General features: G+C 36.0%; 1 protein-coding gene across 1 annotated transcript in view; it reads right to left on the minus strand.

Moving 5' to 3' along the window:
• LOC149216968 (CBL-interacting protein kinase 23-like) overlaps window positions 1–26,928 on the minus strand; it is a 58,139-nt gene extending 31,211 nt beyond the window's left edge. Inside the window, exon 1 of the mRNA XM_089390098.1 lies at window positions 26,833–26,928. Coding sequence (XP_089246224.1) covers window positions 26,833–26,928 — 96 coding nt within the window. The remainder of the gene's footprint in view (window positions 1–26,832) is intronic.
• Window positions 26,929–27,880: the final 952 nt, after the last annotated feature.

Here is a 27,880-nt window from a genome sequence, read left to right on the forward strand (position 1 = left end):
AATAACACTTCATTTCATTAATATCAAATACTGAAATATGCTTACAAATAGAATAGAAATAAGACTAGCTCGGGCGACGGTAGCTTATCTCTAACAAGAGATGTGGTGGATACATGCCTCTGAACTATGTTACAATGACGCTCCAAGGCCTATTTATTATGGAGAAACAATGGAAAACCCTAAACATACAAAAACCTAACCCTACCAGATGAAGTGCCAAACTATGGGCCTTGCTTGGGTAAATTGGTACATCAACTTCCTGGGGTCGTAACTTTGGCATACGATCTTTGTTTGACATGCATAATACCTCGTTAGAAATATATATCTGAGGACTACAACTTTTGAGTATGAAACATTATACTAGAACCCATGTTTCTCACATTTTTCACAAAAAACATCTTTTAGGGCCTCAAAGCTGCTCCAGAAGTTCACAACCCAAAAAACTACCAAAAGTAGTAACTTGTGCTACAAATAAGGAAACTAAAAAACTAAAACAAAAATGGTGGGTGGCCACCAATATCCACCTGTATCATGACCATAAGAGTTCCTAACTCCCAAGAGAGTTGGAAGAAACAATTACTCCTTATTCCTAGATTTTCTTCAAAAGAGGAATCTGAGGAAAGAAAGGGGGTTGGTATTTTTTTCAAGAAAAGTAACAATAGAGAGATGGGTTGAGGATATCTACTTCCCAAGAGATAATTTATTGATCTAATAAAGACCAATGGAAGGCTCTAACTCTATCGTGAACATATAGGCTGGGTCAAGTGAGACTCTGATTGCCTTGAGTAAGCTTTATATGGAAGCTCTTTACTATAACCACTGTCTGGGAGTTAGGAGAGCTCGAGGGGAGAATTGGTTTCTAGGCCATTCTCATTGGAAGGCAGGTGCGGTCGTTGTTTATGAGTTTTCATCAATATGTAGATAAGTACTGTGAATTTATTCCTCTAATTGTTATGACTATTGTAAACAGTAAAAGTAGAATAGAGAAATGATGTTGTAATTTTATTTCTGTAATTGTTATGATTGTTGAAAATACTAGAAGAAGAACAAAGAAATGAATAATTCTATTGACAAATTTCTCTTATGGTTTATGTAGAATCCTTCTCTTATGATTAATCTGAGATATTTAATAATGAAAAGAAAATAAGTGAATAAGTGACAATTTAAGGGCTGCTCCCTCTTTTTCTTAATGAAACTATTCTAATGAGACTTCAAAATAAATGTATTCTTTGTTGGAACAGTACAAATGAAATCTTAATCTTAAAGGAAAATGTAATCATTCTATTAGGAAATCTCTAGGAGGAAAAGATAAGTATAACCCATCATTGGCAACCAAATGAGAAATTGAACATGGAATCTAATGAAGAAGATGCCCCAAGACAAGTAGAATGACTGACATTAAACATAAAGTTATTCAATTTTTAAGAAATCATTCTTAAAAAGAGAATTTACCGGTGAAAACATGGCAAATTTGTTAGTTCACAGTCTAGGTGGCAGATTAGTTCTGGAGGCTATCTGTGTCTGTCCTATGGTTAGTCCTGTCTCTATAGATAAGTGAATTGTACGGTATTAAAAAAATAAAGATGAGGATATAGGCAGTTGTGGACTAAACATCGTTCGCCTCATGTACGAGAAATTTAGAATTGGGACACAATTAAATAAGCGCAGTCAAGAAATGAAGCGTTTCCAAGCTTTTAATGAATGGTAAAAAGGAAAATTATTATACAAGGCTATCAACTAAGAATATTTCAACCATATGTAAAAAGGAAAAATAGTTTATCAAGTCCCAATTCCATTAATCTGATAGAACACAATTCTGAAACAACTAATGCTCTAATTGAGTCAATTGGAATAGTAGCTCTACTAGAGCTCGCCTGGGTACTTCATATAAGTACAACCTAAATCGAACCCTTAGGTCGAGCTCTAAAAAACAATGATAAAACAATGACAACCATGCCTTATCTTGGTGGAAATTTACACAAGGTTAACGTTAACTCAGAAATGACATGTTTTACTATTAAAGTGGAGAGGTGACTTGACCACCATGGATGTTCATTGGAGACCATTGATGGAAAAATTCTAAAGATCTCCCTTGCAAAGACAAAGCCCATGAGTAATAGTGGGGTAGTGTCGGAAAAATGGACCAGAAATTCCAAAAATGAGAACTACTTTTTAATACAATTTCTTACCGACGAGGGTTAGTAGGTAGTAGGCTGACCTAGGAAGAAAAACCCACGAGATAGAGGAGCGGGGTTAATATCATAGCGTTGTGGTTCCATAAGTTTGAAAACAATGAACAAAGAAAGCATTAACTGAAGAAAGAAAATAACCCGAACTTAAACTTCTTATGAGAGGAAAAAAGATAACAAACCTTGTGAATTTGGAAGCATGATGGCTACTGGAAGCCAAGTGGAGAGCTGCCATCCTTGTTGAAGGAAGAAACAACAAATTGACAAATGTTGGGACTGGAATTCAAACAACCAACCAGTCGTGGGGTTTACATTGAATAGTGGTCTATTGAAATCCTAAAAGAAAGGTTAAGAGTGAAAACTAGGAAACCATCTAGTTTTATAGCAATAGGTACACCCATACCTGCAATGAAAGGAGGATGCAAGATTCACCAAATAGACAAGCCAGGGTTGTGAAGCACGGAACTACTGGGAAGGAAATGAATAAGAGTGTGTGTCAGGGAGTATAAGTGAATTCCATGTGTGTCAAGGACAAATTGTCTTAGGAGAAGTTGAGAATAGGATTTGCATGAGGTAAGCCTATAGTTGCAATAAGTGTTTGGAAAAAGGAGTTTCAAACAAAGGGAGACTTTGTGTTGGGCACAACAATATTTTTCCTTTGGTTATTATTTTTATATGAGATGTGGCACATTTCAATCATGTGGTCATGTTTTTAACTATTCTAGACTATTACATATTGTAAATTGTTGGGTATAAGCTTTGGGGCACTCAGCTTGTGCTGAATTATATCTTGTGTGTGTTATGCATCTTTTGGTTCTGGAAAACTCTCAATTAATGCTCTATTGTTTATATGAAGTGTAACTTGTGTTTTTTAGTTGTTTTATGGCGATGTCTAGATGTGATCCTTGTCTTCGTAACTTATTAAGTGGAACAAGTTAAGCATGGACATGTGTTTCCTAAGATGAGTTATAGGCGGTTCTAAGGTGAACAAGGCATATTCTAGTTGTAGGAGGTGCAACTGGTCAAGTTGATGTAGCTAAAGCAAGCCAATGTCACATGAACTATTGTATCAAGGACTTGATTAGGTTCCCAAGTTGCGAAAAATGTAAGGCTAGCTGTGAGGGCATGAGTGCTAAGGCGTTCTATGGAATGTTAGGACATGCTAATATGTGACAGATAATGAAAATCCGTGTTAAACATGCTAATATGTACCAAGTGCAAAGGCATGCGAAGATGTGTAAGGGTGTGACAATGCATGGAAGGGAGTGTCAAGTCAACAAAAGGGAGAAACAAGTTAAACTACAAGGAAATGAACACATAAGGGGGTTAATAAGTCATCAATTTACCTATTCCTAGAGAGGCATGCTAGGCACACCAACACCAGGTTCTAATATATGCTGAGTACCAAGTGTTAGTGCATTGTAAGTGCCAAATCTTCCTTTATTGATTCTCTCCTACTTTCCAATAATTAATCTTAAATAAATTTAATCTTAAACCATGAAAAACCATGCCAACACATGAAAAAAACATACCAAGGCATCTCAATGAATGTCAGGCATGCCAAGACTTTCTAAGTGGTGCCAATACGTGCCAATTCAAAATGTTCATCATGGAGTGTTACGTATTCCATGGAGTAAAAGGGCATGCTAAAGAGTGCTAATATGTTCCAAAGAGTGGCAATGCATGTCAAAGAGTGTGAGGGAGTACAAGGGAAACACCAGGGAGAATTAGATCAAAATGAATGGAAGTGAATGAACATGAGGGTGTGTCAAGGAGTTTCAAAGAGTGTTATTCATGCGAACGAGGGAGTGACAAGGTATGCTAGGCAATGGTAAGGTGTGCTAAGGAATGCCAGGGCATGTTAATAAGTTCTAGAGTGTTCTATCATGTGCCAAATAGTGCTAAGGGATGCCAAGGCATGCCAATTACTAAGCTATTCCAGGATGTGCAGGGTGTCAAGGTGTGCCAACATGTGTCAAGGAGTGTCAAGGAAATAAAAGGAAGAACCAAGCTAAAATGCAAGGAAAGAACACATAAGAGGGTTAATAAGTCAAAACTTTATCATTTTAAAGAGGGGCGTGACATACACATTAATAATAGGCTCCAATACATGCAAATTTTGAATGTGTGCCAAGTGTTAATGTATGTCAATGCATGCCAATGTGACTACAGGGAATGGAAACACATGGTAAGGGAGTGCTATGATGTGATAGGGCATGACAATATGTGGTAGGTACAAATATGTTCCAAGACATGCTAGGTACTAAGGAATATTAGTGTGTGTGAAAGTGAAAAACCCTCCTCCCACATCTACCCAAGTAACTGACCAATCAGGGTAAACATGTGACGAGAGGGTACTATGATGGGATAAAACCTCCTAGATGACCTTAAGGAAGTGGAAATAACAGAAGCACACCATACAAACCTTCCACATTGGCAACAAGGCTCCCACTGAGTTTTTAGACCAATTAACCCTTGGATGCTCCCATGATATGGGCATGCATGTGTTAAGAGGGCTCTGGATGCTCTCACAACATGGATGTCAATGTCCAGGGACATTTTTCTGGCTAGTGTTACACCTGCATCCCCAAAATTTGAGAAACTTTTTCATGCCTAGAGCCCAGGTCACTGCGCGGAACTAAATGACACCTTCAGAACATAAAGATAATAGTGGAATGATGATACAAATGCAATTACTTGAGAAAGGGATTAACTGGACCCCTACTGATCATGACAAGAATTTCGTCAAACATATCACAAATATGTAATCTATAGGTGTAAATAAAAAATCTGAGCATTGGGGTCTCATACTTATCTGAGAATCGCTGAAGCATTGACCCCTTATATCATTAGTTGCGTTATCATCTATTACGTCATAGATACATTTTTTGTTAGTTTACAGATAATAACATGAGGAGAGCCATACATCATCACTATCATAAAACATGCTTATAACTAGCATAATAACAACAGAAATATCAAGGATACATTAGCCATAAAATCCACATATAAACCAACACATTTATACATAAGATATCAAGGAAAGAACCTCTTATTAATGAAAGCAAAATCCAACCCGGGATGGGACTACCACGTTCCACCCAACCATAGAATGGCTGAGCCAATTCACTCTTCATCCATTGAACATTGTGCCATATTCGAAGCATTAATGTAGGACTAAAACCAAAAGAACCAACAAGGGCATTCCGAGGCTAAACTACCTCACTGTCCTCAATGGAAACCAAGTTTCACTGTAATCGAACCCAGATCACTGGGCCAAAACAAGAATGGATGCCACCAGATTTCTCCACCTACACCATGAGGAATTTTCTTGTCTCCTAGTCTCTCAGGATTTACCACAATCCACAGTTTGATCCAAATATCACTAGGCCCTAAATCGAGACACCACGCTCTATGCTTTACCATATATCCCACAATTCACTGACAACAATTCCTAGGCCTAATAAAGGGCAAACACCTCTTGGCTTTATCGCATATCACCAATTCATCGGTCATCCTCAAAACCCTTTCTTCAATTGGGCCTCTATTTTCTACATTTTTCATTATTTTCCTTCAATTTTCTCCTCACATGCAATGTGTGACCTTTCACCCACATTTCATCCTAATTTCCATTATTTTCATAAATAAATGTGCCTAAAATGCCATTTTCCTTTCCAAAGCCTTTTCCAATTTCCTTAGCTATAATAAACCAATGAACACCCACATTAAGATGTCTTGCCCAACATTCAGCTTGAAATAAGTGTTGCATCAACCATGGTTATTATTTTAGCCTTTAGTAACTTTTATTACATGGAACTTTCACTAGTGTTGTTACAAAAAGCATGTTAAGGTGTGCCAAGAGTGTTTAGGAGTTTCACACATCTCTCATTAATAGAATTTACAAAGCTTGATTATGCATTAAATAATATGGTTCCTACACACATTAGTGGAACTTCATCTAGAGGGACTTTTCTAAATAATAAACCTAAGAGAGATGAATCATGTATTAACACATACTATATTCTAATTAATTAAGGGTAATGATATACACTAATTACTTCTTAAAAAATTGATTCACTCTAACAACTATGGCCTTGGACACATAATTATAATGACTACATAACAATGGTCTTAAATCATTATCTTTTGACAAAAAATATAGTAAGAGTCGCATAACATAAAAAAAACTCATTGGAATGATAAATGATGACGAACATTTTTTTGTCATCACTAAAAGTAACCAAAAAGAGTATTGGTGAGGGCCAATAAAAGTTTGTCACTAGAAGTGTCACCAAAGAAAGAATCAGTGATGGGCACTTAACAAACGTCACCAAAATTGTCATTGAAAATGTATTTAGGACAATCCTTAAAGTACCATCACTATATCCACTTACAACAATAGTTTTTTAGGGACCGTCACCATATGCAACATTGGTGATGACCCTTAAAGCTATGTCATAGGCATGACACTCACCAATGACCTTTTCTGTTGTAGTGAAAGTTGAGAACAACAAATAGTATGAAAAAAAAGAATCCAATGATTTGAGTCTAGAGTGGTCGCCTTTTGTAAAGAAGCATCCATAGGATTGTTAGGGTCGGTATGAATCTTTCCTAGAAGTTGAGTAGTCTTCACATCACCAACCACATCCAACGGAAAGGTACCAACCCCTAAAATGCAAATGATATCTCCAAATAAGGTGTAGTCAATACCAATAATACCATCTTTTGATTATATTCTCAAACTCTGATGCAAAGAGGTCACCATCAACTACAATCATACCAACTAGATCAAACATGTTATTCACTTCTTTATAGGAAATTTCACCATCATCAACAAGGTCTATTGTTGGATTCATCATTCACAAGTCACTTTGTAGTCACCATCCACATGTGCCTTGCTACTAAAGTCCCACTGCACAACTGACCTTCCACTAGTTCCTCCAACAGTTGGAACTAGTTTATCTGAAAATAAATTCACATCATTGTCTTTGATTTCTACAAATTAGCAATCATACATGCTTAACTAAACTCTAACTCCTCCAACTCAAATTTAGTGAGTAAACCGGGTGACACAAGTCATGTCAATCAAGTTAACTGCATCCAATTTGTCTATTGATGTTGGAATTCAAATTTTATCAATTTAATCAAGGAAAAATCAAATTGATAATTTTTTGCTCCATTTTTCAATGCTCCCTCTCAACAAGAAAGGGATTATCAACCACCCCTGTCCTGCACATGTGGAACTCGAACTTCTCTCTTCACAAAGATTTTTTCAAAATGTGAGTATCTTGTTCCTCTATCTGAATGTAGTGTAGCAAAATTATCTCCCTCTACACATATTCTTGTCAATGGTGGTACCAAATATCTATATGCTTTGATTAGTCATGAAATACAGGATTCTTAGAGAGTTTAATGCAACTTTTATTATCACAGTAGTTCACAGTTGCATCCATCATCTGACCAAATAGTCCAACAAGTAACTCTCTAATCCATATTACCTCACATGATGCTTGACTTGTAGCCATGTATTATATTTCTGCCAAGCTGAGCACCACATATATTTGCTTCATGTTGTACCAAGAAACAACTACAAACCCAACAAAAAAATTGCACTTGATGTACTCTTTCGGTTTGATTGACTTCACGCCGAATCTTCATCTATGAAGCCACACAAGTTCACTCCCTCTATCTGTCTGTACCATAGTCCAAACTGGGTAGTGCCTCTAAGGTACCGTAAAACATGCTTAACCACCTTTCAAAATAATTTGGTTCGCCTAACTATATATTTTCTTAGCTAGTTGACTGCATAGCACATTATATGGTAATGTGTTGACAAGGTATACAAGTGAACCCACTAACTATCGATAAATGGTAGCATCCACTTCTTCACCTGAATGTAGGTTTTAACCCTATACAGAAATTACCTGCATACGAATTCTTAAACAAAGAAAATAAACAATGCGAGAGCATAACCCATAAAACACATATGCACAGAGATTTTTCCCTGGATCCCAAAACCGGGACTACCAGCTTGATTTTTCATTATATTCCTTTCAATGTTACAATACATATTTATACATGCCGAAGCATCCAATACCATGGACCGAAAAACCATCGCGTCCAATACCATGTGCGAAAATCATGCACAAAACCATAGGTAGGTTCGCCCAACCTAATATAGGGTCCAAAAAAAATTTCCCCGGGGCGCTGCCCCGGACCCCGTAGAGGGGGGCTACCCGCCCCCCTCAAACCCCCTGTGACCCCCCCGCTGCGCAATTGGCACAACGAAGGGGGGCTACCGCCCCCCTCTAACCCCCCGTTTAAATACGCGGTTAGTCGTGGAAAGAATATAACACAACCGAACAATCTCCCACTTGTTGTTTTCTTTCAACAGGGGGCCACAGGAGAGCTTAGTCATTTTTCCAGCCCTGAAACAGCCATTGTTTCTCTACACCAAGAGAACTTCTCAGAGCTCACAGATTTTGTCAATGCATCTGTAATATTCTTCAAAGTGTCCACCTTTACCAGCAACACCTTTTTGTCTTCTATCATATCCCTCACAAAGTGATACTGAACATCAATGTGCTTTGTCTTTGAATGATAAGCAGTGTTCTTTGCCAAGAAAATTGCACTTTGGCTGTCACAGTCTATTCTTATAGCTCCCTGTACTAACCCCATACTTGAACACAATCTCTGCAACCAAACTGCTTCCTTGCTTGCATGAGTGGCTGCCATGTATTCTGCCTCTGTAGTTGATAGTGCCACTACAGATTGTTTCTTACTCATCCAACTAACTGCACCTCCAAATAGGTTAAACACATACCCACTTGTATATCTTCTCTGATCCAGATCTCCAGCCTAGTCTGCATCAACAAAACCATGAATATCCAACACTCTGTCCAATCCTGGTCTTCCTTGGTAGCACAAACCATAATCACTAGTGCCATGCAAATACCTGAAAACCCGCTTCACTGCTATCCAGTGCTCCTTCCCAGGTTTTGACATAAACCTGCTCAATACTCCCACTGCATGTGCAATGTCTGGTCTAGTACAGACCATTGCATACATCAGGCTACCGACTGCACTTGCATATGGAACACGAGACATGTCCTCTTCCTCTTCTTGTGTCTTGGGACACTGTTCAGCAGATAACCTCACACCTACAGGAATAGGAACCTTCACCGGTTTACTATCCTGCATATTAAACATTTGCAGTATTGTCTCGACATACTTCCTCTGGTTTAACCAGAGCTTCCTCTTTGCCTGATCTCTTTTAATTTCCATGCCCAAAATATAGTTTGCAGCACCAAGATCTTTCATGTCAAATTTGGAGGACAATTGGGTCTTCAAATCCTGGATAATTTCTTTGTCATTTCCAACTAGCAACATATCATCCACATACAAGACGAGATAAATAACATGGTCACCAATTAATTTAAAATACACACAATGATCTGCTTTGCTTCTGGTGAAGCCAAGTCCCCGTATAAATGTATCAAATTTCTGATACCACATCCTTGGTGACTGTTTTAACCCATACAAAGACTTCTTTAACTTGCATACCAGTTCTTTCTTACCCTTCACCGCAAAGCCTTCAGGTTGCTTCATGTAGATTTCCTCTTCCAAATCCCCATGAAGAAATGTTGTCTTCACATCCATCTGTTCTACCTCAAAATCAAAAGCAGCAGCAACAGATAAAAGTAATCTAATAGAAGCTACCTTGGCAACAGGAGAAAAATATCACCAAAATCAATTCCCGGCACCTGGGAATAACCTTTTGCTACCAACCGAGCTTTATATTTCTCCACCTTTCCTTCTGCATTAGTCTTCTTCTTGAACACCCATTTGCTGCCAATGGGTTTCCTTCCAGCCGGCAACTCTACCAGATCCCAAGCCTCATTTTTGTGCAAAGATGCCATTTCATCAACCATGGCCTATTTCCCGAGTTTTCCATCCTCTGAATCCACTGCTTCCTTCACAGTTCGGGATCATCATCAGTAACAGACAAAGAAAAATTTGAACTGAAAGCATATGGACTATACCTTTATGGCTGCCTTCTTTCTCGACCTGATCTTCTCACAGCCAGAGTTAGTGGCTCTTCGTCTTCTGATTCCTCCTCTGCTGCAGAGTCTGATTCTTCCTCCTTTGGCTCAAACTCTATCTTCTCAGGTTCCTTTGGTTGGACTTCATGTTGAATAACATATTTTACCTCTCTGAACACCACATCTCGGCTGTACACAACCTTCCGTGTGACTGGGTTCCAAAGCTTATAACCTTTTAAACCATCCTTATACCCAATAAAGATGCACTTTTCAGATTTACTATCCAACTTGATTCGTTTCTCCTTTGGAACATGTACATATGCAACACATCCAAATACCCTCAGATGTGAAAGAGAGGGTTTCTTACCAGTCCATACTTCTTGTGGAGTCATATCCTCCAACGCTGATGAAGGTGATCTGTTGATCAGGTAACATGCAATATCCACCGCCTTTGCCCACAATTCCTGTCCTAACCCGGCACCACTGAGCATGCTTCTTGCCCTTTCCATCAACGTCTTGTTCATTCTTTCTGTGACTCCATTTTGCTGAGGTGTATATGGAGTAGTCTTCTGCCGTGCTATACCACACTTCTTAGAAAATTCTTCAAATTCCTTGCTGCAAAATTCTCCACCATTATCTGTCCTCAGCACCTTTATCTTCTTCTCTGTCTGATTTTCCACCAGAGCCTTAAATTTTTTAAACCTGTCAAAGACTTCAGATTTCTTCTTAAGGAAATATATCCATGTATTCCTTGAGAAGTCATCTATGAATGATACATAGTACACAGACTTACCCAGTGATGGAACCTTCACAGGTCCAAACACATCACTATGCACAAGCTCTAATATCTGTTTCGTCCTCTTACCACCAGAGGGGAAACTCACTCGATTCTGCTTCCCATACACACAATTTTCACAGAAATCAAAATCCAGAGAGCTATCATTCATACCTTCTACCATACCTTTACCATGAAGTATTCGAAGGCCCTTCTCTCCAATATGTCCAAGCCTTTGATGCCACAACATGGTCTTCTCTCCAGAGACCACTAGATTTTCTACTCCATTTTCAAGAACCATAGAACTATTGCACCCATCAACAACAGTGCTACCTTGCAGTTTGTACAGAGTTCCAGTCCGAACTCCCCGCATCAATATCAGTGCTCCTCGAACCATCTTGCAGGTATCTTTCTCGAACACTGTCTTTACACCTGCATCATCCAACTTGCTTACAGAAATCAGATTTCTGGCCAATGCAGGAATATGTAGAACACCCGGAAGTGTTCTAACCCTTCCACCTTGCAACTTCAACTTTACTTTTCCCCGACCAATGATTCTAGCCTTCCTATCATCTCCTAAGAAGACATCACCACCATCGTATTTCTCATACTCGCAGAACCACTCTCTATGGGGAGTGAAGTGAAAGGATGCACCTGAGTCAATCAACCATGCGTCATGATCTACATGTGTACTTGAAGAAGCCAAGTACACATCCCCACCTTCATCTGAGGTGGTTTTCGCCTCTACAGAAGGAGCATCATCAGATCCCTTTCCTTTATCAGGAGCTTTAGATTTACAATCCCTTCTGAAGTGTCCTTCCTTTCTGCATTTCCAGCACACCACCTTTGTAGGTTTTCCTGGAGATTTAGGTCTCCCTCTAGATTTAGATCTCCCACTCGATGACTTATTTTTGTTTCTGTTTTGGGACCGTCCTCGTACAGACAAGGCATCACCATTCTGGTTGTCCATATTCTTCCGTCTCATCTCCTCCGTCAGCAAGGCTGAGACTATTTCATCAAACTGCAAAGCAGTTGCATTGCTACCTATTACAATAACCAGACTATCCCACGAATCTGGTAGAGAACACAATAGACTGATGCATTATCTTCATCTGAAATTTTAATATCAACAGATAATAACTGACTACCACAGTATTAAACGCATTCAGATGCTCTGTCACCGAGTCTCCATCTTTCATCCTCAGGTTATACAGCTTTTTCCACAGGAACAATTTATTCACGAGAGACTTAGATTGGTACAAAGTCCCTAACTTGACCCACAAAGCCTTCACCGTAGCTTCCCCTGATACATTCAACAATACTGAATCTGAGACACACAATCGTATTGTGCTCTTTGCCTTCCGATCAAACTTCTTCCATTCTTCGTCGGTCACTCTCGATGGTTTAGTACCCGGATCTACCACGATCCACTGATCTTTATCCACCAACAGATCCTCCATCTTGAGTTTCCACAACTCAAAATTCTGACCATTGAACTTCTCAATCTCGATCTTTCCACTGCTCGCCATCTTCTTTCACCACCAGAATCGATCTCGCAGATCTCCCACTGAACAGGGTCTACCACAGGCCCGAGCGAAACCCCTCAGCAACAAAGGCGTCCCCTTGAAGCCAAAACAGCTCTGATACCAAATGTAGGTTTTAACCCTATACAGAAATTACCTGCATACGAATTCTTAAACAAAGAAAATAAACAATGTAAGAGCATAACCCATAAAACACATATGCACAGAGATTTTTCCCTAGATCCCAAAATCGGGACTACCAGCTTGATTTTTCATTATATTCCTTTCAATGTTACAATACATATTTATACATGCCGAAGCATCCAATACCATGGACCGAAAAACCATCGCGTCCAATACCATGTGCGAAAATCATGCACAAAACCATAGGTAGGTTCGCCCAACCTAATATAGGGTCAAAAAAAAAATTTCCCGGGCCGCTGCCCCGGACCCCGTAGAGGGGGGCTACCCGCCCCCCTCAAACCCCCCGGACAAGGGGGCTTGCCGCCCCCCCACTGCACAATCGACGCAACGAAGGGGGGCTCCCACCCCCCGTTTAACTACGTCCGTTAGTCGTGGAAAGAATATAACACAACTGAACACTGAAGTGGTATCCTCTTTCCTCCAATTGTTTGCTAGTGGTGTCTCCATGGGTTTGCAGTTCTCCATGCAAAATCTCCGCAGTATCTCATTTGCATACTTTTCTAGAGACAAACAATTCCCCATCGTCTTACCATACTTCCAACTGGAGGAAGTAGTGCATGAGACCCATGTCCTTCATTTTAAATTCCCTTGCAAGGTCCTCCTTGCAAGATCTGATGAGATGCTCATCATTAGTTAAAATAAAATAATCAACATATAACACAATAACAAGTAATTTACCTTCTACCAAGATGTGATTGAGGTTTGCATCCACTTCACTTATGGTGATGCCTAAAAAGGTCATATAATTATCATTCTTGGTGTACCAAGCATGAGGTGTTTGTTTGACACCATAGAATGCTCGCTTGAGTATGCACACATGAGACTCCCATTCACATGTCTCAAAGCCTTTTGGTTTCTCGATGTACACCTCCTCCTCAATAACCCCATTGATAAATGTTGTTTTTACATCCATCTAGTAGATCTTCCACCCCATCCACGTAGCCAGAGCAAGAATTGATCTAATGGATGAGTACCTTATTAAAGAGAAAATGTATCCTCATAGTAAATTCTTAAATTGATATGTTTTTGCCTTAATTCTTAATTGTCTTAAATGGGTTTCGTCTTATGTGGTCATTGTTTTAAATATAAAGTTTTGTCTTAAAATATTTTTGTCTCAAATTGTTTTTCTCTTAAATATAAATTTTTTCCTTAAACTATTTTTGTCTTAAATAGAAATTTGTTTTAAAATACTTTTGTCTCAAACTATTTTGTCTTAAATATAAAGTTTTGTCTTACAATATTTTTGTCTTAAACTGCTTTTGTCTTAAATATAATGTTTTGTCTATTTTTTTTTTTTGTCTCAAATAGTTGTTGTATTAAATTTAAAGTTTTGTATTAAAATATTTTTGTCTTAAAATATTTTTGTCTTAAACTATTTTTGTCTTAAAATATTCTTGTTTCAAATTGTCTTTGTCTTAAATTTTATATTTAATACAATTCAATTGATATTAAATTTTGATGTAAAATAACTAAAATAAAAAGTGACTTTTTAAGACAAGATTTATTTTGTCTTAACAAATGTCTTAAAAGTACCCTTGGTGTAGTAGTGAAATCCATCCTTTCTAGGCTATGTTTTAAATATTCTACTATTTAACTTAACCTACAATTTTCTCACTAGAGCCACACCTTTTGAGCTAGAATTATGAATAATATGTAGCATCTATTGTTGGTGAGTTGCATCCTCATCGTAGAAGTTTCCTTAATGTTACTGGTAATCATTGTACTTCTTGCAATAACTTCTATCATTTAATAGATTCTAACTAAATATGTAGCACAATATGTTTACTCCACATTTGGAGACAGATGTTATAAAAGAAACCCTTATCATTTTTTTGATAGTTGGGATATCAATATCTTTCTCCATTACCTCTTTATCTATGATAAGAATACACTAGTTCTATTATCACTTCCTTGTTTAGTCTCTTTTGAATGACGTAATTTCTCCTTCGACTATTGTTTTCAATTGATATCTTTGACTACTCTAATTCTTCTTTTAAGTGGGACAAAAATACTTTCTGCAATAGAAAATATAAACACAAGTTTAAAAATTAAATGTGAAACACGTAATATTAGATAAAATCCTCACGAGGCTACTTCAATCAATCTTTCAACTCTTTTAGGATACACTGAAACTCCAACTGGAACTTAGGCATCCTATCTGAGGATAATTAAGACTTCGAATGAGAAGTAAGAGAAAACTCATGATAATCACAATGGGTATGTGGTAGAGTGATCAGTTTTGGTATTTTCTTAGAATCCAATCAAGGTTGCAATACATATAATTAAATTTAGAAAAGCATATATATACTTCCTTAATGTTAGTGCATCTAGGGATAAATTGGAGAAAACATACTAATCTATAAAATTTTAACTGCCTACAATTCAGGTTGTGAAAGCATAATAGTTGAAAAGGGCTTGAGATAACAACATTAAGACCTTAAATGATTTACAAAATGTAAGCCATCATTATATCATTTAATGCGAGAATTATGAGTACCCATCTAATATCATTAGCATAGATTGACTCCGATGAAATGGCTTTGGGTTCAATGTCAATAGTGAAAATATCATCTACATAATAGTCAACATTTTTTATATCCCCTTCAATGTGATTCAATTTGGAGGAGTGACACTTGATTCTTCTTTACCTTCACTATTTTAAGCCACTTTCAATACATATAGGTTATAGTTTTAATGTTACAGTTAATGTGCTAGGTATTAAAGTTTATGTGTTGTAACATTTTAGGAGTTACAATGTCTTTATGATGACAGTGTACTAGGGCTCATAATTTCTATAATTCATTGTGTTAAAAATCAAATTGCACTATGGTTTACTTAATATTAGAATTAGTCCCTTAAGGATTATAAGGTAATCAATGCCATTTTTTCTTAATGGTAATAGTGGTTAGAAGTTGCATTTTAGAAGGGATTGTAATTCTCCAAGAGTGATCAAAGTAAATTAAGTTTATATGGGATATGAGACATGTAAGTGTTTTGGCTTTCATAATTGTTTTTTTGTTAAGAGACACATATTGTATTTCATATTATTGTTTTTTTAAGACAAGATTTATTTTGTCTTAACAAATGTCTTAAAAGTACCCTTGGTGTAGTAGTGAAATCCATCCTTTTTAGGCAATGTTTTAAATATTCTACTATGTAACTTAACCTACAATTTTCTCACTAGAGCCACACATTTTGAGCTAGAATTATGAATAATATGTAGCATCTATTGTTGGTGAGCTGCATCCTCATCGTAGAAATTTCCTTAATGTTACTGGTAATCATTGTACTTCTTGCAATAACTTCTATAATTTAATAGATTCTAACTAAATATGTAGCACAATATGTATACTCCACATTTGGAGACAGATGTTATAAAAGAGACCCTTATCATTTTTTTGATAGTTGGGATATCAATATCTTTCTCCATTACCTCTTTATCTATGATAAGAATACACTAGTTCTATTATCACTTCCTTGTTTAGTCTCTTTTGAATGATGTTTGAACGATGTAATTTCTACTTGTGCCTACACTAGGATCATTCCCGTCTCTACAGATAATTGAGTTGTACACTATAAAAAATATATGAGGATATAGGCAGTTGTGGAACAAAACAATTTTCATCTCTTGTACGAGTAATTTAGCATTGGGACACAATTAAATAAGCACAGTCAAGAAATGAAGCATTTCCAAGATTTTGATGAAGCATTTCCAAGATTTTAAGGAGTGTCAAGGAAATAAAAGGAAGAAACAAGCTAAAATGCAAGGAATGAACACATAAGAGGGTTAATAAGTCAACACTTTATGTTTTTAAAGAGGGGCATGATACACACATTAATAATAGGCTCCAATACATGCCAAGTCTGAATGTGTGCTAAGTGTCAATGTATGTCAATGCATGCCAAGGTGACTATAGGGCATGCCAACACATGGTAAGGGAGTGTTATGATGTGATAGGGAATGACAATATGTTCTAGTTACAAAGATGTTGCAAGACATGCGAGGTACTAAGGAATGTTAGTGTATGCCAAAGTGTAACACCCTCCTCCCACATCTACCCAAGTAATCGACCAATCAGGGTAAACAAATGACAAGAGGGTACTATGATGGGATTAAACCTTCCATATGATCTTAAGGAAGTGGAATTGATAGAAGCACACCATACAAGCCTTCCAAATCGGCAATAAGGCTCCTAGGAATCATCCCAATCTCTCAGGTAGCCAGCCCTTGGGTCCTGCTGAGTTTTTAGACCATTAACCCTCAAACGCTCCCATGATATGGGCATGCATGCATCCAGAGTGATCTAGACGTTCCCACAACATACTATGCCAATGTCTAGTGACTTTTCTTGCTAGTGTTGCACCTGCATCCCGAGGATTTGAGCGACTTTTTCAGGCCTAGATCCCAAGTCACTACATAGAGCTGAATGACACATTCAGGACATAAAGGTAATAGTGGAATGAAGATACAAATGCAATTACTTGAGAAAGGGATTGATTGAACCCCTACTGACAAGAATTTCGTCAAAAATATCACAAATATGTAATCTATAGGTGTAAACAAAATATCTGAGCATAAGGGTCTCACACTTATCTGAGAATCGCTGAAGCATTGCTCCCTTATATCATTGGTTGCATTATCATCTATTAGGTCATAGATACATTGTTCATTAATTTACAAATAAAAACATGAGGAGAGCCATACATCATCATTGTCATAAAACATGCTTATGCCTAGCATAATAACAACATAAATATCAAGGATACATTAGCCATAAAATGCACATATAAACCAACAAATTTATACATAAGATATCAAGGAAATAACCTCTTATTAAAGAATGAAAAATCTAACCCACGATGGGAATACCACATTCCACCGGACCATAGAATGGCTAAGCCAATTCTCTTTTCATCCATTCACCCTTGTGCCATATTCCAAGCATGAATGTGGGACTCAAACCAAAAGAAACAACTAGGGCATCTTGAGGCTAAACCACCTCACCGTTTTCAATAGAAACCATGTTTTACCGTAATCCATCCCAGATCACTCGGCCAACACAATAAAAATGTAATAATAGGCTTTACCACGATCTCCACCAGATCACTAAGGCAAAACTAGAATGGATGACACCAGATTTCTCCACCTACACCATGAGGGTTTTTCTTGTCTCCTAGTCTCTTAGGATTTACCACAATCCACAATCTGATCTAAAGATCACTAGGCCCTAAATCGAGACACCGCCCTCTAAGCTTTATTGTATATCTTACCATTCACCGAAAAATATTCCTAGAGCTAATCAAGGGAAAACACCTCTAGGGTTTACCACATATCCACAATTCATCAGTTGAGGATTCCATAAATGGAAATAAAAAGGCTAGGCTGAAAACACAGTCACACCTGGAAAAATCCATGCCATAACAGCAAAGAACCACATGCAATACCATACACGCAAATTCTAGCAAGGAAACCACACATGAAAATTGATACCTACAAAGAATCCTAACGTAGTTGCTTAATCCTGCTCTTCCTTGTTTGATCTTTGTTTCCCCTTTACCTCCTTTGGCTTTCTTGATCCAATGCCAAAGTGCTCAAAGAAAAATCTAAGTGTCCGAGAGTGAGAGAGAGAGAGAATAATAAGTGAGCTCCAAAACTGAATCGATAAAAGGTACCAACTGATCCTCAAAACTCTTTTTTTCAATTAGGCCTCAGTTTTCTTCATTTTCCATTAATTTCCTTCAATTTTCTCCTCACGTGCAATTTATGACCTTTCACCCTCTTTTTCTCCTAATTTGCATTATTTTCATAAATAAATGTGCCAAAAATGCCATTTTTCCTTTCCAAAGCCTTTGTCAATTTCCTTAGCCATAATAAACCAATGAATACCCACACTAGGATGTCTTGCCCAACATTCGGTTTGAAATAAGTGTCCCATCAATCATGGTTATTATTTTTACCTCTACTAACTTTTATTACATGGAACTTTCACTAGTGTTGTGGCAAAAAGCATGTTAAGGTGTGCCAAGAGTGTTTAGGAGTTTCACGCCTCTCTCATTAATAGAATTTACAAAGCTTGATTATGTATTAAATAATATTGTTCCTACACACAATATTGGAACTTCATCTGGAGGGACTTTTCTAGATAATAAACCTAACAAATATGAATCATGTGTTGCAACATAAGGAAACTATATTCTCGTTAATTGAGGGAAAGGATATACACTAATTACTTATTAACAAATTGATTGACTATAACAACTATGGCCTTGGACACATAATTATAAAGACTCCATTACAATGGTCTTAAATCATTATCTTTTGAAAACAAATATAGCAACAATGACATAACGTTAACAAAAACTCATTCGAATGATAAATCATGACGAACATTTTTTCATCGTCACTAAAGGTAACCAAAAAGATTATTGGTGAGGGCCAATAAAATCTCGTCACTAGAAGTGTCACCAAAGAGCGAATCAGTGACAGACCTTTAATAGATGTCAACAAAAGTGTCAATGAAAATGGATTTAAGGAGAAACCTTAAGAGATCATCACTATATGCATTTACAACAATGGTTTTTTAGGGACCGTCACAATATGCAACAATGGTGATGAACCTTAAAGGTCTATCATAGGCATGACCCTCACCAATGACCTTTTTTGTTGTAGTGAAAGTTGAGAACAAAAAATAGCATGAACAAACAAAGAATCCAATGAGTTGAGTCTAGAGGGGTCTCCTTTTGTAAACAAACATCCATATGATTGTTAGAGTTAGTATGAATCTTTACTAGAAGTTTATTAGTCTTCACATCACCAACTACATCCAATGGAAAGGTACCAACCCCTATAATACAAATGATGTCTCCAGATAAGGTGTAGTCAATACCAATAATATGATATCTTTTGATTATATTCTCAAACTCTGATGCAAAGATGTCATCATCAACTACAATCATACCAACTAGATCAAACATCTTATTCACTTCTTTATAGGAATTTTCACCATCATCAACAAGGCCTATTGTTGGATTCATCATTCACAACTCACCCTGTAGTCACCATCCACATGTGTCTCACTACTGACGTCCCACTGCACAACTGTCCTTCCACTAGTTCCTCCAACAGTTGGAACTGGTTTATCTGAGAACAACTTGACATAATTGTCTTTGATTTCTACAAATTAGCAATCACACATGCTTAACTAAACTTTAACTCCTCTAACTCAAATTTAGTGAGTAAACCGGGTGACGCAAGTCATGTCACACAAGTTAACTACATCCAAGTTGTCTATTGATGTGGAAATTCAAATTTTATCAATTTAATGAAGGAAAAACCAAATTGAGTATTTCTTGCTCCAGTTTTCAATAGTCCCTCTCAACAAGAAAGGGATTATCAACTACCCCTATCCTGCACATGTGGAACTCGTACTTCCCTCTTGACAAATATTTTTTCAAAATGTGAGCATCTTGTTCGTCTATCACAATGTAGTGTAGCAACATTATCTCCCTTTGCACATAGTCTTGTATCTCGTGATACCATATATCTATATGCTTTGATTAGTCATGAAATACATGATTCTCAGAGAGTTTGATGCAACTTTGATTATCACTGTATATCATTGTTACATCCATCATCTGACCAAACAGTCCAACAAGTATCTTTCTAATCCATATTTCCTCATATCTTGCTTGACTTGTAGCCATGTATTCTTTTTTTTCCAAGCTGAGCACCACACATCTTTGCTTAATGTTGTATCAAGAAACAACTACAAACCCAACACAAAAAAATCCACATGATTTACTCTTTCGGTTTGATGGACTTCACACCCAATCTACATCTATGAAGCCGCACAAATCCACTCCCTCTGTCTGTCTATACCATAGTCCAAACTGGTTAGTGCCTCTGAGGTACCGTAAAACATCCTTAACCACCTTCCAAAATAATTTGGTTGGCCTAACTATAGATTTTCTTAGCTAGTTGACTGCATAGCACATTATATGGTCATGCGTTCACAATATATACAAGTGAACCTACTAACTGTCGATAAATGGTAGCATCCACTTCTTCACCTGAAGTGGTATCTTCTTTCCTCCAATTGTTTGCTAGAAGTGTCTCCATGGGTTTACAACTCTCCATGCAGAATCTTTGCAATATCTCATTTGCATACTTGTCTAGAGACAAATAGTTCCCTATCGTCTTGCCATACTTCCAACCCAAGGAAGTAGTGCATGAGACCCATGTCCTTCATTTTAAATTCCCTTGCAAGGTCGTCCTTGAAAGATCTGATAAGATGTTCATCATTATTTAAAATCAAATAATCAACATATAAGACAATAATAAGCAATTCAACTTCTACGAAGATGTAATTGAGGTTTGCATCCACTTCACTTATAGTGAAGCCCAAACAGGTGATATAACTATCGATCTTCGTGTACCAAGCATGGGGTGCTTGTTTTAGACCATACAACACACGCTTGGGTATGCACACATGAGACTCCCGTTCACATGTCTCAAAACCTTCTGGTTTCTCGATGTACACCTCCTCCTCAATAACCCATTGAGAAATGTTGTTTTTACATCCATCTAGTGTATCTTCCACTCCATCCGCATAGCCATAGAAAGAATTGATCTAATTGATGAGTACCTTATTACAAGAGAAAAGGTATCCTCATAGTCAATTCTTAAATTGATATGTTTTTGTCTTAATTGTTAATTTTCTTAACTGGGTTTCGTCTTAAGTGGCCATTTTCTTAAATATAAAGTTTTGTCTTAAAATATTTTTGTGTCAAATTGTTTTTTTCTTAAATATAAAGTTTTGTCTTAAACTAATTTTGTCTTAAATAAAAACTTGTTTTAAATATTTTTGTCTCCAACTATTTTTGTCTTAAATATAAAATTTTTTCTTACAATATTTTTTTCTTAAACTGCTTTTGCCTTAAATATAATGATTTTTGTTAAAATAAAATTGTCTCAAATTGTTTGTCTTAAATTTAAAATTTTGTCTTAAAATATTTTTTTCTTATAATATTTTTGTCTTAAACTATTTTTGTGTTAAATATAAAATTTTGTCTTAAAATATTTTTGTTTCAAATTGTCTTTGTCTTAAATTTTATATTTAAGACAATTCGATTGATATTAAATTTTAATGTAAAATAACTAAAATAAAGAGTAACTTTTTAAGGCAAAAGGTTTCTTTTGTCTTAATTTTTTTTCTTGAAAGTAGCGTTGTTGTAGTAGTGAAATCCGTCATTTTTAGACAACGTTCTAAAGATTCTACTATTTAACTTAACCTACAATTTTCTCACTAGAACCACATATTTTGAGGTAGAATTATGAATAATGTGTAGCATCTATTGTTGGCCAGTTGAATCCTCATCGTATAAATTTCCTTACTGCTACTGGTAATGATTGTACTTCTTGCAATAACTTCTATCATTTAATAGATTCTAACTAAATATGTAGCACAATATGTTTACTCCACATTTGGAGACAAATGTTATAGAAGAAACCCTTATCATTTTTTTGATAGTTGGGATATAAATATCTTTCTCCATTACCTCTTTATCTATGACAAGAATAACACTAGTTCTATTATCACTTCCTTGTTTAGTCTCTTTTGAATGAGGTAATTTCCCTTTTCGACTATTGTTTTCAATTGATATCTTGCACTACTCTAATTTTTCTTTTAAGTAGGACAAAAATACTTTCTGCAATAGAAAGTATAGACACAAGTTTAAAAATTAAATGTGAAACAAATAATATTATCAAAATCCTCCCGAGAGCTACTTCAATGAATCTTGCAACTCTTTCAGGATACACTGAAACTCGAATTGGAACTTAGACATCCTATCCCATGATAATTCAGATTTCGAATGAGAAGTAAGAGAAAACTAATGATAATCACAATGGGTACGGGGTAGAGCCATCCATTTTGGTATTTTCTTACAATCCAATCAAGGGTGCAATACATATAATTAAATTTAGAAAAGCATATATATACTCCCTTAATGTTAGTGCATCTAGGGATAAATTAGAAAAAAACATACTAATCTATAAAATTTTAAATGCATATAATTCAGGTTGTGAAAGCATAATAGTTGAAAATGACTTGAGATACCAACATTAAGAAATTAAATAGTTTACAAAATTTAAGCCATCATTATATCATTTAATGCGAGAATTATGAGTACCCATCAAACATCATTACCATAGGTTGATTCTCATAAAATGGTTTTGGCCTCAATGTCAATAGTCAAAATATCATCTACATAATAGTCTACAATTTTTATATCCCCTTCAATGGGATTCAATTTGAAGGATCCACACTTGATTCTTCTTTACCTTCACTATGTTAAGCCACTTTAAGTACATATACGTTATAGTTTTAATGTTACTGTTAATGTGCTAGGTATTAAAGTTTATGTGTTGTAACATCTTAGAAGTTACAATGTCTTTATGATGAGAGTGTACTAAGGGTCATAATTTCTAGAATTCATTGTGTTAAAAATCATATTGCAATATGGTTTACTTAATATTAGAGTTAGTCCTTTAAGGATTATAAGGTAATCAATGCCATTTTTCTTAATGGTAATAGTAGTGAATTCGTATGTCTTTTAAACTCAAAATATTATTTGGAAACCCAATGGATGCTTCCATATGATTGTTGTTATTGCTGTAATCACTCACTACTCGAGTGTAGGTAAAGAAGCCCTAAAAAATTTAGTAACCAGGAATTTTTAAAGGGTTAAGACTGTGTAAGTCTCTCATAACAATTGAAAAGAAATTAGGTTAAAACTTAGGTTTAAGATAAATAATTATTTATATAATATATCATTTATATTTTCTTCTTCCAAAAATATTTTAAAAAAATCTTATTACTCATTAAATTTTTTATTAATCTATATATAAATAAGTAAAATAATTATTAACCCATATATAAATAAAAGAAAAATGTTATTAATCCATATGAATTCTACTATGGAATTTTAGTATTAAATAACTTACCTTCAAATTTTATTAATCTATATATAAATAAGTAAAATAAATATTAATCCATATATAAATAAAAGAAAAATGTTATTAATCGATATGACTTCTACTATGGAATTTTCCTATTAAATAACCTATTTTCAAATTTTATTTTGAAAATTTTACTATCTAACCAAAAAAACTATTTATAATTAAGTTAATTGCTGGTTAGTAATTCTGTGAATGCATTCTGACATGCTATTTAGATAAAATTTCAATGGTGTAGGCCACTTAGATAGGAATTTGCAATTTGAATTCACGTGTTAACTTTAGTAAAATCAAGTTATCGTTTACTTTTTTAAATTTCTCCCATACCTTTCTAAATTTGAAATTCTTACTCTTTTCAAGTTTAAATTTCTGATGTACGTTTCTAAATTTGAAATTCTTACTATTTTTATTTCAAAAGCAAATAAATGCTCGCACTTTTATATTCGGACGTTCTTTTAGTTAAAATGAAATTAACAGATACTTAATAAATTGAACTTTTAATTTTTTACTTTGGCTCTTTTTAAATTTCAGTTTTAATTCTTTTTGTTTGCGTTTTTAAATTTAACTGTTTATTTCTTCTTTCTGGACCTTTCCAGAATGTAATTAGTGTTCTGCTTTACAAATTTATATTCTACTTCTAAATTTAGCGGTTAACTTTTTTGTTTTTTGAGCTTTCAACAATTTAATTATTATTTCTTAAATTCCTTTATGCTTTTTTTAGCTTTCAAGAATTTAATTATTATTTCTTAAATTCCTTTATGCTTTTTTAGCTTTCAAGAATTCAAGAGCTGATACAATAATTCGATCTTCAGGATTTTTTTCAAAGAAGTTTCCTTCATTATTCAAGGTGGATCTACATTTGGCTGCAGTGGCAATCTTGGTCATCAAGGGGAAACCATGATCACGCCCAATGAAGAAACGATGATTAGAGAAAAAATAACTGGTAGACTCTATGTTAAACTCTAAATGAGTAAAATATATTTGGAAAAGAAAACATGTAAAGGGCATATATTTGAAAAAATAATTTAAAATTTAAAGAGCTTTGATAACTTTTTATAGAAGTGTGAGCAATGAGTTGAACAGGGGTTTTGAGTGGATGATTCTGGAAAGAGAGGTAGACGGCCGTTGGAGGAGGTAAGTGAAAGAAGCGGTATATATATATAATCATCTGCACTGATATTGCTTGTGGTTGGTTGAGTATGATCAGTGCTGCCAATGTGCGAGAGAGGTTGGCGTAGATTACAGGCCACTGGATTATTCAATGGTTGAGCGGTTCAACGGTTCTTTCTTGGGTGAGCGAGTATAGCTCCTTTTAATACTTGCATTTCATTTTATTTCTCTTCAGCTGTGTGAAGTTATATGATTCATTGTCTTCTTTTCTTTCAGCAGAATTGTATTAAAGAAGAGAAGAAGTTGTGTGGATGCTATTGCTTTTCACTGAAGAAGGGAAGGACTCTGTTGTTGTTGCTATAGTTCAAACCCCAGGTATGGATTATCGATTTGTCTTCTGAGATTATTAAATTTAAATTCTCATTAATCCCCCGTGTGTAGATGATTGTGGCTCAAATTTAACTTATGTCTGGTGTGTTTTTCCTTTAATCACTATAACCCAAGTTTACTCTGCCTTTACCACTGGCTCTGGGTCTCTCACCTCACATTAGTGTAGGTTAGCCCTGTAGGGTTTAGCTCCTGGATTCAATATGTATGTGCTGTGTTTTTCCTTTTATCACTCTTACCCAGGTTTCAGATTAACCCAGGTTTTCTCGTCCTTGACTTTGGCTTTGCGTCTTGGTTTGGTTATGCATCTTCTCTTTTTGCGCATTAATCACTGTAACGCCGGTTTCTTCTGCCTGCTATGGTTGGCTCTGGCTCGCTCACCCTAACCCAGGTTTACTAGGCCTTGTATCGCGGGATCTAGGTCTCTCACATCACGTTAGGTTTTAGCCCTGCATGAGATAGCTCTGGATTCAATATGTATTTGTTGTGTTTACTCTGCCATTAACCAAGGTTTGCTCTGACATGGATCGCTGGTTGTTTACTCTACTTTGTATAGCAGACTAGGGATTCACTGCAATCTTTAATTCACATCCATTCAATAATTATACTAGCCAGGTTTACTCTCCCTGGTTGTCAATTCAGTAATTATATTAGCCAGCTTTTTTCTCACTTCATTATTTAATTCTCGTCTATTAGTTCTCTCTTTAGCTTAGTTCATTAAATTAAGACCACTTTAATCGGCCTTCCCAACAGTAGAAAAATTTGGGCTAGAATTACCATCTTAACTGTTATTCCACGCATGGTGAAAATTTAGGTTAAACCATACAATAAAATTCCACTTATGTCTATCACGGTCATGGTAAGAGGAGGTTTTTTTTTTTAATTATAGATTATGGGTTACAGTAACATCAGGTTTGAAATTATAGTACATGGGTTACAGTAACATCATGTTGAAATTAGGGTATCCCCGTTTGTTTGGATAACAATAATTTGCTCATCAAAACCTGCATAAGTATAGATTGTAGTGTGCCCTACGGTGGTCCCAATTAGAGCAACCTGTTGTTAAGAAGTCATTAGTTGAAGGAGCGCAGAGGTAAGAACTCGGTAGCACAATGGTAGCACTCGAGGTAAAATTAACGGGATGTTCGATTATCAGAGAAAAAAATGGTAGCACAATTATTATGCAACTAATAGTGATCAGCTAGTTGATGTTTTTCAAGTTTCCTTGTGTTTGTATGCGCTTACATTTGGGTTTTCAGAATTGATGTCTACGGTAATCGTGCTGATTTGAGGAGGGGGAGAGGAGGCGGAGCGGGAGAGGGAGGAGAGGCATTTGGATAATCGTGCTGATTTTTGGTTTATTTTAGTTTTGAAATATATTATATGATTAATATATTGATTTTATATAGTTCTGGAGGAGGCAATTGGGTAATCAGGCTGATTTTTGGTTTATTTTAGATAGAGGTTGGTTTATTTTAGATAGAGGAGGAGGAGTATAAAAAAAATGGTAGCACAATTATTATGCAACTAATAGTGATCAAATAGTTGATGTTTTTCAAGTATCCTTGTGTTTGCATGCGCTTACATTTGGGTTTTCAGAATTGATGTCTACTGTAATCGTGCTGATTTGAGGAGGGGAGGAGGGGAGGCGAGGCGGAGCGGGAGAGGGAGGAGGAGGCATTTGGGTAATAGTGCTGATTTTTGGTTTATTTTAGTTTTGAAATATATTATATGATTAATATATTGATTTTATATAGTTCTGGATTATTGGAATAAACCTGGGGAGAGGGAGGAGGAGGCATTTGGGTAATCGTGCTGATTTTTGGTTTATTTTAATTTTGAAATATATTATATGATTAATATATTGATTTTATATAGTTCTGGACTATTGGAATAAACCTTGATTCGGTCTCTCTGTAAGCCGTTTGATATTATTTATATAAATTTTATTATATAGAGGAGGAGGCATTTGGGTAATCATGCTGATTTTTGGTTTATTTTAGTTTTCAAATATATTATATGATTAATATATTGATTTTATATAGTTCTCGACTATTGGCATTTGGGTTTTCAGAATCGATGTCTATGGAGGAGGAGGAGGAGGCATTTGGGTTTTCAGAATCGATGTCTATGGAGGAGGAGGAGACATTTGGGTTTTCAGAATAGATGTCTATGGTAATTGTGCTGATTTTTTGTTTATTTTAGTTTTGAAATATATTATATGATTAATATATTGATTTTATATAGTTCTCGACTATTGGAATAAACCTTGATTTTCTCTCTCTGTACACGGTTTGAAATTATTTATATAAATTTTATTATATATATTATTGTTTACTCGAATAATTTATAGGAGGAGGATGATATTGTTTACTCAAATAATTTATAGGGGGAGAGGGGCAAAGGGAAAGGAGGAGGAGGAGGCGGCGACAAGCAGAGTGGGAGAGGGAGGAGGAGGAGGAGGAGGAGGTGGGGAAGGAGAAGGAGGTGGAGGGAGAGTGGGAGAGGGAAGAGGAGAGGGGGGAGCAGGAGGAGGTGGCAGAGGGGGAGAGGGAAGAGGAGTGGGGTAGGGTGAAGAAGAGGTGGCATAGGGGGAGGAGGAGTGGGGGTATTGAGCGGCAAGTAGGATGAGG

Source organism: Pinus tabuliformis, chromosome 1_1 (assembly GCF_031772625.1).
Source record: "Pinus tabuliformis cultivar Carrire ecotype Pingquan chromosome 1_1, CPIR1, whole genome shotgun sequence".
Taxonomy (NCBI): domain Eukaryota; kingdom Viridiplantae; phylum Streptophyta; class Pinopsida; order Pinales; family Pinaceae; genus Pinus; species Pinus tabuliformis.